Source organism: Euprymna scolopes, chromosome 17 (assembly GCF_053919585.1).
Source record: "Euprymna scolopes isolate OS-2025 chromosome 17, ASM5391958v1, whole genome shotgun sequence".
In the NCBI taxonomy this organism is placed as follows: domain Eukaryota; kingdom Metazoa; phylum Mollusca; class Cephalopoda; order Sepiida; family Sepiolidae; genus Euprymna; species Euprymna scolopes.
Genome location: NC_136498.1, coordinates 5,314,506 through 5,329,429, shown reverse-complemented (window position 1 = coordinate 5,329,429; position 14,924 = coordinate 5,314,506). Strand labels below are relative to the sequence as shown.

The 14,924-nt window shown below is 36.2% G+C and overlaps 1 protein-coding gene across 3 annotated transcripts in view; it reads left to right on the top strand.

Moving 5' to 3' along the window:
• LOC145296655 (potassium voltage-gated channel subfamily B member 2-like) overlaps window positions 1-14,924 on the top strand; it is a 1,059,074-nt gene that overhangs the window by 473,144 nt on the left and 571,006 nt on the right. For 2 of the 3 annotated variants that reach the window (XM_080142594.1, XM_080142592.1), the window contains exon 2: window positions 12,376-13,444. In XM_080142594.1, coding sequence (XP_079998720.1) covers window positions 12,875-13,444 — 570 coding nt within the window. In that variant the 5' untranslated portion in view covers window positions 12,376-12,874. Of the gene's footprint in view, window positions 1-11,074; window positions 13,445-14,924 lie in introns of all 3 variants that reach the window. The other variant, XM_080142593.1, reaches the window with a different exon arrangement.

Below are 14,924 nucleotides of genomic sequence, written 5' to 3'. Positions count from 1 at the left end.
GGTTTTCCAGGGAGTCGGAAAGCACTTCTCCTTAAGGCAATGCTTAAACAGTTTCGTAAGTATGGGAGCAAGTTCTGGTTGAAGCTTTTTTAACACTATAATTGGAATGCCGTCAGGGCTGTAGAATATTGCTAGGATGAGCCAGCTAATCCAATGAAGATGTTGTGCTGAATGGATGCGATAATTGACAGTGTGTAGTTCCTGGCAGAAGTCTAGAACAGTAAAAACCCCTGAATGCCAGAGCAGCTGGCATTTGTAGAGTGGCATCTACCCCTCCTGGCATGTTTAGCCAATCAGGCACCTCAAAATAGAACAATCCACCATCCCTGACTAATTGTAGGCTGGTCCAATGGCAATTAGCATACCACTAATTGCTACTGAATAAATATGTTGAAATTAGTTAAATGGTCCATAATGGTGGAGAGGGAAGGTAAGCACATTCTTGATTCTACATCTCCCCTCCCCCATCACATGGGGGTAACGGCCTCCGAGGAGGAATGAGCTCCTCACGGCCAGGTTGATTATGTGGGAATAGCCTCGCGAGTGCCTGCGCTGACTTGGCTGGCATTGGTCTAAGAGGTTCAGGTACTTCTTCTGGAGTGATGTTCCCGCCGGGTTGCTGTGTCCGAAGGTCAAATTGAGGGTCTGGTACGACAGAGCTGTTTGTCTCTGTCACTTGGGGTATGTGAGGTGGGGCCCCTGGTAGCACACTTGGGATGGGCTTTGGAGATGTGGGAGTCTCAAGTTTTCTGAGGAACCGTCGATTCCGCAAGGTGACTCTACCAGAGCCATCAACTCTGATACGGTACTGCCGATAGGGGAGGGCTTCAATCACCCGACCAGTGATGTCCCAGAGACGGTTGTTTCTTTGTAGTACGACCAAGTCCCCACTTTGTAGTGGGCGGAGAGAATGGGCCGTATGGTTATGCATCTCTATGAACCACGTGTGGCGCCGAGACAGGGTTATCTCGCGCTTTCGAGCCACGGCGATCCATTCCGGATGTGGCTTGTAAAGGGTCGGGTGAGAGGAGAGGTAGTTTCAAAGTCGCCTGTGGAGCAGAAGCTGTGCTGGGGATAGGCTGATACCCTGTATAGGGGTATTTCTGTATTGTAGGATGGCCCTGGCAGCCTTGTCGTTATCTAAGGACCCTTTGGTCCTGTGTTGCCATCTACAACCCTCTTGACTGTTTTGACAGCTAGCTCCGCTCGACCATTGGATTGTGGATAGGCCACAGATGATAACCTGTGCTTTACAGGCCATTTCTCTAGAAACTGCATGAATGGGAGGGATTTGAATGGCGGGCCACCATCACTGCTGAGTTCTTTTGGGGAACCATATGCTTTAAATATCTCCCGACAGATTGAGATGAGCTGAAAGGCAGTTGCCTGCCCTTGGCTTAGGTGGTACAAGATGAGCCAGCCAGTTAATCTGTCAGCGCAAGCAAGGTATCTGTGGTCATCAACGTGAAACAGATCCATGACAATCTGCTGGAATGGCCACTCTGGGGATTGTGTCAATGTAATTGGTTCCCGGGGCTGGCTCGGTGCAATCCTTGTACAAGTCATGCAGTTCTCCCTAGTATTGCGGATGAAGGCATTCATTTCAGGCCAATATATGGATTCGTTTGCTCAAGCTTTCATTCCAGTTATGCCCTGATGTGCTGAATGCAGGCAGCGCAGTATATTTCCTCGTTGACCTTTTGGAACGAGTATTCTTCTGTCTAAGAGCACCAGGTCATCATGGGTGCTGGGGTGGTGCCATACTTTCCAGTACTCACGGACTTCGGGTGAAGTGAGAGTTTGTGTTTCAGGAAAACCTTGCTGTACCATATCAACTTTTGGTACTGTGGGTCATGACGTCCTGCTGCCTTGATGGTGCCTGGTGATGTGATCGCTACGTTGTCATTGTACCCAAATGTTGATATGAGAGCAGTAGATTCAACTATGCTATTGAGGTTCTCGGATTCTGAAGTGTCTGATTTGGAGGGTTGGAAGGGAAATACGTCAAGGAGGGCGTTCATCACGACCGTTGGGTTACGGGAGAAAGCGTCGGGCCCCCTATGCCATTTCCCAGGACAATGTTGTATGTTGAAGTGGTATCTCAGGGTTTTTTCCTTCAATCTAAACAGTCGGGGGTTCTGGATCTTGCTTAGATCTCTATCACCAAACAGGCCCTTCAGTGGCTCGTGATCCGTCACCACTATGAGATTAGGGCAACCTATAACAAACACACAGCATTTTTCTAATGCCCATGCGATTGCTGCTGCTTCACCTTCTATCGGCGTGTACCTGCGCTCTGCATCAGTGCAAAATCTGCTACTAGCGAATACCAGGTGCCAACCTTCTGGGCAGCACATGAGGGCCTTTCCCATGGTACACGAACAGTGTTTCTGAAGGAGCAGGAAGCCCATTTCTTCTTTGCTCCAATTAGGGGCTAATGGTTCGATTCTTGTCAAATGTTGTGACACCCTTACGAACAAGGTCGACAATGGCTTGTTTCGACTGTTTGAATGCATTCTCAAGGTCCTGGTTCCATGTGAAATGTGAGTCTTTTTTCACAAGATCGAGGAATGGTAGCATTACTGGTCCTAGCGAGTATGCCCAGGCTACCTGATTGACAAGCCCAAACCAGGATCTTGCGTCAGTGATGTTTTTTGGTACTGAGAAGTTGGATATTGCGTCTAATATTGGTTCTGAGGGGGTTATCCCGGAGGGTGTAATTTGGAGGCTGCCAAATTGCACAACGTCTTGGCAAAATTGGAACTTATCTTTGTTCAAGACGATTCCATTCTTTGCACAATGTAGCAAGAAATCGAATGTGTGTAGGAATGATTCCTTGATATCCGAGTCGTAAAGTAGAGTGTCGTCGACAATCTTTATTTTGCGGGGGATATCCTCAATTATTTCGTCAAATCTACGTGTGTAGGCATCTCCAGACACTAGATACCCCTGGGGGGGTTCAGAGATACATGAACCTCCCCCATTCCATGATGAAAGTTGTCAATGGCTGAGATTCTTTGTCCAACAGGATTGAGTGATATCCATCAACAGCATCCAATACCGTTTTTTTTCTTTTTTCTTGGGTGGTACCTGCAATGCCAATCGAAAGGGTGATTCGGTATGATGTGTTTCCCGTTTGCACTGTGTGTTAAGCGCATTCTTGATTCTTGATTCTGTAAGGGCCAGTTGCTTTACTGGAATCAAGGTTCTTGATTAGCTTGGCGACCTCATGCACAGATATTTGTATGTTACCTAGCGTGTTCTGTGTTATAGGAGGAAATATGGGAAGTTGATGACCTTCGTCGCATAGAGTAGAATTAGCTGCAAAGTTCTTTGCAAATAGTTTGGCCTTGTCTGATGCTGACGAAATGACCTCTGGTCCATTGATAATGGTTGGGATAGAACGCACACTTCTTTATTTACTCATTATTTAAATAAAATCCTTAAAATATTTTTTGTTAACCGATTCCAGATTCAGGGTCTCATTTTGTTTTTATTACCTATTAGAATCGATATGAACTATATAACATAATATTTATATTTTAATATCACAAAAAGTACAAATATGCATATATATATATATATATATATATATATATATATATATATACCCACATATATACATAAACATTCGTTTTAATTAATTCCTTATTTTTTTCGGGTTTTCTTATGGGATGATCGTCTTAATTAACTATTACGTGTAATTATATTCATGCAGATATTCTACATAATTTATACTTGCGTAATATTTGCGTAAAAAGATTATTGTAAATACAAACCTCTTTCTATATATATTTATGTATGTGTATATCTATTTTTTTTTTAAATTTTGCCTAGCAAACTCTTCTATCAGTTTTTGGTCTAAAGACATGAAACTTAATATATAGGGTATTCGAACGCATGCAAAATTTTATAATTGAGTTTTAGCTGGGGAAAATCGGTGCAAAAGTGTGAAAATTTTAAAAAATGGAATTTGCCAGGTCATGGTCGAATGACGGCATTACAAATATGCATGTGTAACACAATAGCTATTGGTTCAGGTTTTAATTTTTAGCCTTGCAGCAAACATGTCTTCATAGCTCAGGAATTAATGTCAAAGGAAAAAGTAAATCGCAAGCGAAACGTTTTGGTTTCGATTCTGAGTGGTGGCGCAGATGTCATTTTTTTTTTTTTTTTTTTTTTTTTTTACTTTTTAAATCATTACTATATATTGGGTAGAATCTAATATATTAATAAATACGAAATCTGCATTAATCAAAATATCATATTTAAGTTTATTTTACGACCGCGCAATGCCGAGCAGCCTGCTAGTATCTATTATATAAAAGGCTATATGTCTGTCTGTCTGTCTCCATATTTTCAAACTTTATCTCTTCTGAAACTAAAAGTTGCAGAGAAGCGCTAGTGGCCTCAAATAATTGAATTTGTTATGGACCTTTTATGGGTCTTTAGCCAGTTAAAATAGCTTTTAGGATGTCAAAAATGGGTCAAAATTGAAAACATCGTTATACATTTTTTTCCATTGATCTTAGTTTATTTTTAATCTTAATTTTTAATCAGTTTATATGCATATCACGTTGGTACAGAGGTAACGTCACCAGCTTTGATTACTAGTTTCGATTTTGATTCTAACTGATGGCACCAAAGTACTTTTTTTTTCAACTTTTGAAATCACGACTCTACAATAATATATACGAAATATATGGATAAATTAAAATATCATATTTAAGCGTATTTTACGCCAGGACAATGTCGGGCGCCTCCCTCCCCGCTAGTGTGTGTGTGTGTATGTGTATATATATATATGAGCAAACAGTTAATGAAATATGTTAAAAAACACTTTGAAATGAGTTAAAAACATATTTAATTTGAAAAGGAAGCACTAGATAAATGGATAGTCCTTAATCCGGGGAGTTTCGAAGAAATACTCTCCTTCTCATCAGAGGGTAGGAATTAGCAAAATGCAGGATCGGATTTTGCATGCAGAAGTATTAGATGAAACAACAAATAAGTCAAAGATCTTACTTGAAAACAAAATAAGTTAAGCAGAGGGAATATGGTAAAGAAAAAGGTGATTACACATTAATGGATAGTCTGGTGGAAGATAAAAAAATCCAGTGACGGTAAAATCCAAATGTAAAACTTCAAGAAAGTTAAAAGAATTTCCATTGTACAAGTAAAATCCAAAGAAATCCCGTAATTGGAAGAAGATGGTCCATAATAATCCAAAGGCAGAAATCCATGGAATAATTCACAAAAAAGTGTGTACAAGGAAAAAATAATATTAATAAAAGAAAAATAAGATGTGCTTTTCACTCTACTTCGGAGACATAACTATAAATAAAAAAAATCTGGGAAGAGAAAGGAGAAATAAAAAAAAAAGAAGAATGATAAAGTTAAATATAAAATATAAAATAAAGGGAAACAAAAGTCAAACTGACCCAGACAGGAAATGTTAAAGGCACGAAAATATATATAGGGCAAAATAATATAGGTCAACTGAAATGTACTTAAATGTCACTTAAAATATATATATATATATATATATATATATATATATATATATATATATATATATATATATATATATATATATATATAGGTTATTAATATAAAGGAGAAGTTGGCGGAGGTGTATCTGTTAGGGCGAGGAAGTTAGCGTATTAAAATTTTCTATGTTTGAAATGAAAACTATTTCACTCTTTTGAGGAGGAAATTATTAAAACTGCTTCGGAGATGCAAAGTTGACAGAATAAGAATTAGTTTTTTTTTTTTTTTAGATCTTCCATTAGATTTAAGGTTCCTAACTAAAGTAGTTAGGGATGGTGTATTATTATTGTTATTTGCATTTTCAAAAGAATATACGTAAAATAAGATACCTTTCTCATTTCACACATATTCTATTAAGGAAAAGCTGATGCTTCGATATGTGTGTAAGTTTTCAGATGTGTAATTGGGTGATCTTGGGTTAGAAAGTTAGTGTTAGGTGTAGAATAATCAAAAGAACTGTAGTAGTCAATAACACACAACAACAACAATAATAATAATAATAGCAGCAACACTTACCAAGGGTCCAGCTTATGCACAAGACAGACACCAGATTGAGCTGGACTGAGGGCTTGTATTTATGTACAAGCATATCCAATCAGGTGATTCAGCCAATCACAATCCAAAGAATAGACTGGCCCATGTGTGCACAATAGAATCTCCCATTGTGCCATAAATAGTTCTCCTCTTTCATGAGAAGTAACTTTAGTCTTTGTCAAGTTATCCACAACTTGAGCGCTGACCGAAAGTCCACTATACAATCCAATATGGCGCTACGAACAGGATTCGAGACAAAAGATTGGGAACACTATTTCCTCAAAGCAGGCATTGCTGCCGATTCCGCCAAGAGCTACGCTGCAACTTTTGTGAAGGAAAAACTGCAAAGAGGATTGTGAAAGGAAACACAGGCCCCCAGGGTTCCTTGGACAATGACAGTGTTGCCCGGGCCATCTTGCAGTATCGGAATACCCCAATCCAAAGCATTGGTCTATCACCAGCTCAATTATTACTTCACCGTCGACTACGTGACTCCATCCCTTCACAGCCAATCCTCTACAAGCCTCATCCTGAATGGGTGTCAGCAGCACAACACTGCGAGGAAATGCTCCACCACCGCAATGCAAAAATAGTAGAAAGATACAATAAATATACCCACAACCTTCCACCGTTACAAGCTGGTGACACCGTAGCCATCCAAAATTCAGTCAATCGCAGATGGAACACAATGGGCAAAATCATCAGTTCCCTACCAGATCGACAATACCGAATCAGGGTTAACGGATCCGGAAGGATCACACTTAGGAACCGCCGTTTCCTCAGAAAATGCGAAATCAAGCCTGCACCAACCCCAATACCAAGTGCAACACTAGGACCAACAATTCCGTCAAGCGATACTACATTCTTGCATCTCCCACTGTCTCCCTGTAATAGCACATACATAGCAACCAAACCCCAACAACAAACCACACATATATCCCCACGCTTTCGATCAAGGATTCCCCGAGCTCTTTCTAGGTTACTACCACACAACAAACTAGGCCTAAAAGAGAGATACACCTCTCATACAACCCAGCCTACTCGTGGGGGGGGGGGGGGGAAGAGGGGAGATGTAGAATAATCAAAAGAACTGTAGTAGTCAATAACACACAACAACAACAATAATAATAATAATAGCAGCAACACTTACCAAGGGTCCAGCTTATGCACAAGACAGACACCAGATTGAGCTGGACTGAGGGCTTGTATTTATGTACAAGCATATCCAATCAGGTGATTCAGCCAATCACAATCCAAAGAATAGACTGGCCCATGTGTGCACAATGGAATCTCCCATTGTGCCATAAATAGTTCTCCTCTTTCATGAGAAGTAACTTTAGTCTTTGTCAAGTTATCCACAACTTGAGCGCTGACCGAAAGTCCACTACACAATCCAATATTAGGGATACATGAAGGTCTATTTAAATTAAGGAAGGTAGATTGGCCCATCAGATTTACAGAGGATGTGTCATCATTAAAAGATTTGGGAGGGAGAAGTATCGTTTAAAGGCAAGTCTGGTGGATAATCATTTAATGTAACATCAGATGGATTATGCTCCGAAGTGTTATCAGTAAAATTTTGATTTAACAAAGAAAGAGGGTACAAAGAGGTTACTGAGGTTAGTATTGAGCAATTCTGTCACAGTGCATGAATATATGACGTCGCCTTGCATACAGTCATTATTAAGGGGACAATTATGGGGAACTTGGCAGTTGCAATTTGAGGAAGTAGTATTTCGCAGATTAGCCTTTAGGGCCTGATTAATTTTCCTATTGTTTGAATTTATTACGGTTTGTGCTAAATTCGGCATAGTAGAAAAAAGATTTTGACAGCATTTTTATTTAGTATATAATGGTATTTATGAGGGTATTTAAAAGAATTTTCTAAAATTTTAAACAATTCTTTCAGGATGTTAGTTTTTAAGTTATTAATATAAAGAGAGGTTGAATCATAAGCTATTTTTTCTTCTTAGTTTCCCAGATTTATTGGTATTTTATTATTTCTTAAGTTTGTTGGATGTTTTTGTTTTAATTATTTATTGTTTTGGTCATTGGTATCGGTACCCTTGTTGTTTATATTTATTTTATTAATTGCCATGTTAAAGGTTACAATTTAGAGTTATTATTAGAATATGAGATTCCTGGGAAGTATCCAGAGTTAAATAACGCATTGTTATAAAATTGTGAGTTTTGTTCAAATATATCCTTACTAGCTGACAACTAAGAGATTCTATTTAATACAGAAGGGCTGATTGATTTAATTATAAATTTGGTGAGGTTGAAGAATTTATGAACATAAAATATATGTGTGAGTGTGAGATAGAATAATAATGATAAATAATAGTAAATAAATGTTAACATAGTTTTTAATTATCGTGTTTACATGTTACACATATTTCTGACCTCACTTAATCGCCTAATAGATATATTCCTTTTCAACATTATATTTTCTTCAAACTCCATTCGCGGTTGATGTGATTTCGTTAATGACTATACATAGAATCATGTTAGCAAAACTATTTTCTTTGTTGATTTATTTTGTTAATAAATCATATATAAAACAATTATTATTATTCAAGTTGTTTAGTTGATGATCATTATACCGAATCACAATTGTTTTTATAATTCTTTTCCTTGTTGATACGTTTAGGTTGATAACCCTATAATAGTTGATTATTATTATTTACTTTTCATAATTAATATGATTTCATTGATGATAATATATAAAATAATAATTGTTATGCTAATTATTTTCCTTGTTCATATTTGGTTAATAACCATATATAAATTAATGATTGTTATTGAAATGTTGTTCATAGTGAATATAATTTGGTTAATCATCTGATGATTGCTGTTCAAACTGTTGATATGATTTATTTCCATAACTGCATATAAAATCACCCCTATCTATCTATGTTGAATTAATAAAATCTCTAACTCTACAATCATATAAAAGGAACTTCATCTGTGTGCTTGTAAATTCGTTCCCATTGGACTCGAAAACGACTGAGTTGATTTTTATGAAATTTCACACTTTCACAGAATTTTACTTTATGTGCCTGGCAATGTTCTTAAATAGGTTTTGTGTTGGAATGTTTATCGAGAATTAATAATCGAAATAATCCGATTAAAGAAGGAACAGGCGATTTTGACCAAGTTAACATCTTACACAGCCTAACATCAAGAGTACATTTAAGAAGTTTTATTATCACACAAGCCGAAAGGCCCAACATATATAATCAACAGTAAGTATTTTGATATGACAGGTGTGCGTTCGGAATTAATGTTTCTGTTTAAAGCCTAATTTCGCCATAATACTTGATATTTTCATTTTAAATTTAAATTCAAGCCATTATCATCGCACAACCAGTAATGCGAGGCATATAAAATCAACAGTAGGATTTTTCATATGATAAAGGCGCGTTTAAAAGGAATGTTTCTATTTAGAGCACACCTGAAGCATGATACTTGACTTTTGTGCTTTAAACTTTAATAGGAGCCATTATATATAAAAATGATTTGATAAAATTAACAGATTCTTTACAGTGCAATGTTGAATACAATATATTGTGAACTTAGTCACTGCAAGCGGCATGTAAAGTTGCTTCTAGGTGAATCGCGATGGGTCCCCAATTAGAGCAAGCAATCAATCAATTTGATTGAAAAATGGACTATTTCATCGATTTCGATGACAATAAAAATATGGGAGTTTGATCATCATTTAATTCCGGGTAACGTCGGGTCACCCTGCTAGTACACCATATGAGAAGAAACGAGAGCCAATTTTTAAATTAGACACACTAAAGGTAAACATTAAAATTCATCATTCGATAATGCCGAATTTTCAATATAATTATGAATTATGCCTAAGTCCTAAATTCTATGAATTTTTTTTTTTAATTTTAATTAATATAGCTTATAGCGAGAATTTTTATAAAAGATATTTTTTATAAACGATATTCAGTTATATTCAATAAAAGAACTCAAAATGAATGAAAATATATTGGGGAATAAATTTCAAAATTACTTCACTTGGATGTGTAATGTGAGTTTTAAAGTCAGGTTTAGATTTGATGACCGCAGAGAAAGATTAAATCTAGAAAGTATAGAGACATGTGTGCAGAACAAGAGATTTCCTTCAAAGAATATATAAAATTGTTTGGGTCATTAAATGAATACATTTAATGTAGCAGGTCCAGTTCACAAAGGTAAAAGAAAACATGGAATTTAAGTGTTAAGGATGTATTTGAGAGAAAGAAAGATAAATTAATACCTGGCTAGAGATAGGCTAGCTTAGAAGTCAATTTCTAAAAACCATCCAACACATGCCAGCACTAAAACTGACGTTAAACTGAATGAAAGATGATAATGACGTTTGAAATAACATTTTCATCATCAAACGAATAGATTTAATGAATCATTGTTATTATTAGCTAAATATTTTTTAAATAAATAACACATTCTTATTCATTTAAAATTGTAGAAATCATATTTGTTTTTCTGCCTTGTTTTGTTTTTCTAAATAATTGTCGACTAAATATTTTTCAAATCAATCATATGAATATCACTTTTTGGAATGTAATTAAAAGTGTAATGTTTTGCTCGATAAGGTGACATAATTCTATTTTGGAACAATTCATTTTAAAGCAGGTAAATACTTTAGACACATCAGATTAATCATTGATCACCATATTTTGCAAATAAGATGATCTCACTTTTTCATATGAAAGATAACAAGAATACGAACATCATGTGGATTAACATATTATTTATTATACATACTCATATCACTTGTTGAAAAGTAAGGATTTGTCATACTTTGATTTTTCATGTTAAATTCAAGTAAAAATCGCAGAAAAATATTGCTTCTGTCAAAATAGTTGGTTCCCATTTAAGGGGTTCAGTGGCCTCTTCTTATTTTGAGCCTTATGTAGTTTGTTAATAGCCAACCGATTCCAATAATAATGTTCTCCTTGTCTTTTGTATGCAGTCCCAGTGGTTTGGCACTCTCGGGCGGCGGTGGGATTTCCCGGACTTTCCCGATGTTTTACCTCCCGCCACCACAGTCGTTGCATTGGCTATCCATACCCGCCTCCGATCTGTGACGTGATCTTTGCTCCTGCTGTCGCTCCCTGCTTTTGTAATCGATCTTCGTCCCCTGCTAAAACCTCACTCTGACCCTTTGACCCTCGCCCAATTTGTGTAGATCTACGTCTATGCAAAAATAATAATTTAAAAAAAAGACAAGAAAAAAAAGAAACAAAAAGAAAAAAAGAAAAATACTTGACCTTCCCTACCTCTATCATTCCATTCAAATCTATGGAGTTTGATTCCAATCGCTCTTTCTAAAAAAAGAAAAAGAAAAGAAAAACAAACATTTTATTTATTCCCTAATAATCCTACAAAAATAATTAAAATTAAAAAATGTTTTTAAATTTCCTTTTTATCAAGAACTGCCTACAATCATTTAAATAAGTAAAATTCAAACGCTTTAGATTTTAAAATTATTCATTTTCAAATTATATCTACTTAATTTCTGACTATATTTACTTATAATGCAAATAATATATTTATTTTGTATGCCAAAATATTTATTGTATAAATGTACTTAACTTTTTATAACTATACAGCTATATATACTCATATGTTTGTACACATAGACACAATAGTGTGTATATACGTATTTATATATCTATATTCATATCTGTGTATATATGCTTCTACCTGCCACAGTGTTGAGAAAAAAGACAGCCTAAACATTTTATCCAAATGAATATATATTTAGGTATGAATGGAAGTTTCTTATATGTATATATGTATGTATATATGTGTGAATACATGAAAATGAATACAGATATATACAATTAAAATACTATCTACTAGCGTGTAAATATATATTCATGTCTATCTAGAATTGAAAATAAATTCAATTTAATTAAGACTTACAAAGGTAAAGTGCTTCCTTTATTAAATTCATAAATACATAATTGTATCAAATGCTTATAATGGCAGAAACTTTAAAGAAATGCTTTCATGCCTGCTTATAAACCTGCCTTGTAATTTTTTAAAACTAATCTATTTAATCCCAATATGCATTTAAAAGGAGGTCTTGATCTCAAAGATGAGACCCATCAAAATTATCCCAAATTGAGATAAGTGGAGAATCTAAGAAAGTTATTTCTGAAAAGTAATAGTAAATAAAAAAAAGGGTAAGACTTCACAAAGAATTCCATTAAATTAAAAAAGTATATGTCCTCCTGACCTTTATTTTCTAACCATGTTTTACCACAGCTCTGGAGCCGGCTCGGATCGCGGGAGCGACCTCACTTCGGCCACGTCTTTGGCAGCTTCACGGAACGCCTCGCTCCGTCATCAACAGCAACACCCCTCATCGGTAGGGATTCGCAAGAGGGACCCCACATTGTCAGCAAATACGTCTGCATCAGATCACCATCACCACTTTCCGCATCACCATCCGCATCATCATCACCAGCACCCTCCACCACTACTGTCTTCGGCTACCACCACGTCCACGAGGGATCCGGCCTCTGCCACTTCGGCTCGCAAACAAAGTAGTCGATCTGAAGTGAAAATAGCACCTAATCCCGTCGTGTCCAGTGGCGGTGGTGGTTCCATTCAGTTGGCTGCTTCTCCAGCAGTTGTGCAACCCACAGGTGGCATCATTGCCGGAAGCAACAACAACCTCCCCTTACAGGGAGGAGAAGGAGGTGGAGGGGGTGGCAGTGGCGGTATTGGGGGTGGTAGTGTGGTTGGTGTGGGAGTAGGAGACATGTCGTCAGCTCTGCAACGACCTTTCTATGCAGCCTCGTCGATCGGGAGCCCTCCTGACCCCGCTTCGATCCTGCGGAGTAGAGAAGTCTCCAAACGAGTCATTCTAAATGTCGGCGGGGTAAAACACGAGGTGCTGTGGCGCACCCTGGACCGTATGCCTCACACTCGGCTAGGAAAACTGAAGGACTGCAATACACATGATGCAATAATCGACCTATGCGACGATTACAGCTTGGCTGAAAACGAGTACTTCTTTGACAGACACCCACGATCGTTTGCCTCCATCCTCAACTTTTACCGCACGGGCAAACTTCACTTGGTGGAGGAAATGTGCGTGTTGGCTTTCAGTGAGGATTTGGAATATTGGGGTGTGGATGAACTCTACCTGGAGTCATGCTGTCAGCACAAGTATCATCAGAAAAAAGAACACGTGTTTGAAGAAATACGCAAGGAGGCAGAGAGCCTCCGAAAGGGAGAGGATGAGGACTTTGGGACCGGCTCGTTTGCCAAATGGCGACAACGAGTATGGGACCTTCTTGAAAAACCGACTACGTCCATGGCTGCGAGGGTGAGTAGGGAACGGTTTATGATTTATTATAATTATTATTATTGTTGTTGTTTTTATTAATATGCTTATCATTGTTATAATTATTATCATTATTATCATGATTATTATTATTGCAGGATTTAATCGTTTTGATTTGTAATTGTCTTTTGCATTTCTAATCATATATTTTCAGTATTAATTTACTTTATTCAACCAAACAACAATGTAAGTTTGTTTACTTAATGTACTTAAAATGTATTTTATATACAAATAGATATGATAAGTAATATTTATATTCAAATCTGTATATTATGTTATATATATGCACATATTTTCATCTCAGCAATTACCAACTTTCATTTTGGTTTGTTTTCAAATATTTTTTCGTTTTTAATAAAGCTATATAAACTGTTTAAATTAATATATATATATATATATATATATATATATATACACATATATATATATACATATACACATACATATGTTTTTTGCTTGTGTTTATGTGGAAGCGTATCTTCAGAGAAAATTATTTATGTGTAAGAGTAACATTTTTCTTTTGTCAGTTTTTCTAGGGATTTCACTAACATTTTTAATTCTTGCGATCAATTAAGAATATTTTTATTTTTTTCATCATGTTGCAAATAAAACCTATAGATATGAGAAATTACAATTGTTAAACATATTTTAGTGTTCATTGTCTGAGAAACCTAGGCTTAATCCTCAGTTGAGTTTTCGAAAAACTGAAAAAATGGTACTTGATGACCCCTTGTTTAAAGGATCAGCATTATAAGGTGAAGATCAAAGATACGAGTAGTAATTCAAAGAAAGGAGTAATGCTCTCTTCTTCTAATAGCCAATTAGAAGGGAATCTTGGGTCGCTCATTTTGTTTTTTAATTAAGAAATTATGATCATCTATTATATAAATCTCAAACGTAGGTTTGTTTGTGTGTTTAGTGTAGCAACTGTGTCTGAACTTCAGATCCACCTGGACAACGCTGGATATCTATGTTAGTTGTAATTAGTCATCTTACCGATGGTCTGCTTTTAGTGTTGTATGATGATAAAAGTTTTATGTTATCAACATACTGATATTATTAAAAAAAAGAACTAACACAATTTATTTCGAAGTGTTCGGCATTCTAATGGATTTCGTGACCATGTTAGACGACGTATTGAAAAGGTATATGGAGAAAAGTTGGGGATATTCAGTATTTGATTCCATATTGTGTAATATCAGAACAGATACTATATCTTTCTTTTAGTAGAAAGGATGTTCGTGCCATTACAGGTGATCTTGTGCCTTTTTTAGTTCTCATAATTACCACTGTTTCTAGGTAGTTGAAACTGTGGACAATTTCCATTTTTTTCAACATTCGTCCTAATGTCAATGTTAATGTCATTGGTTATCAGTTTAATTTCATCTAAATTGATCTACATACTGTATATGAGCAAGCTCCACTTCTTTGTTAAGCTGAAATTATCAATAAATCACAAATT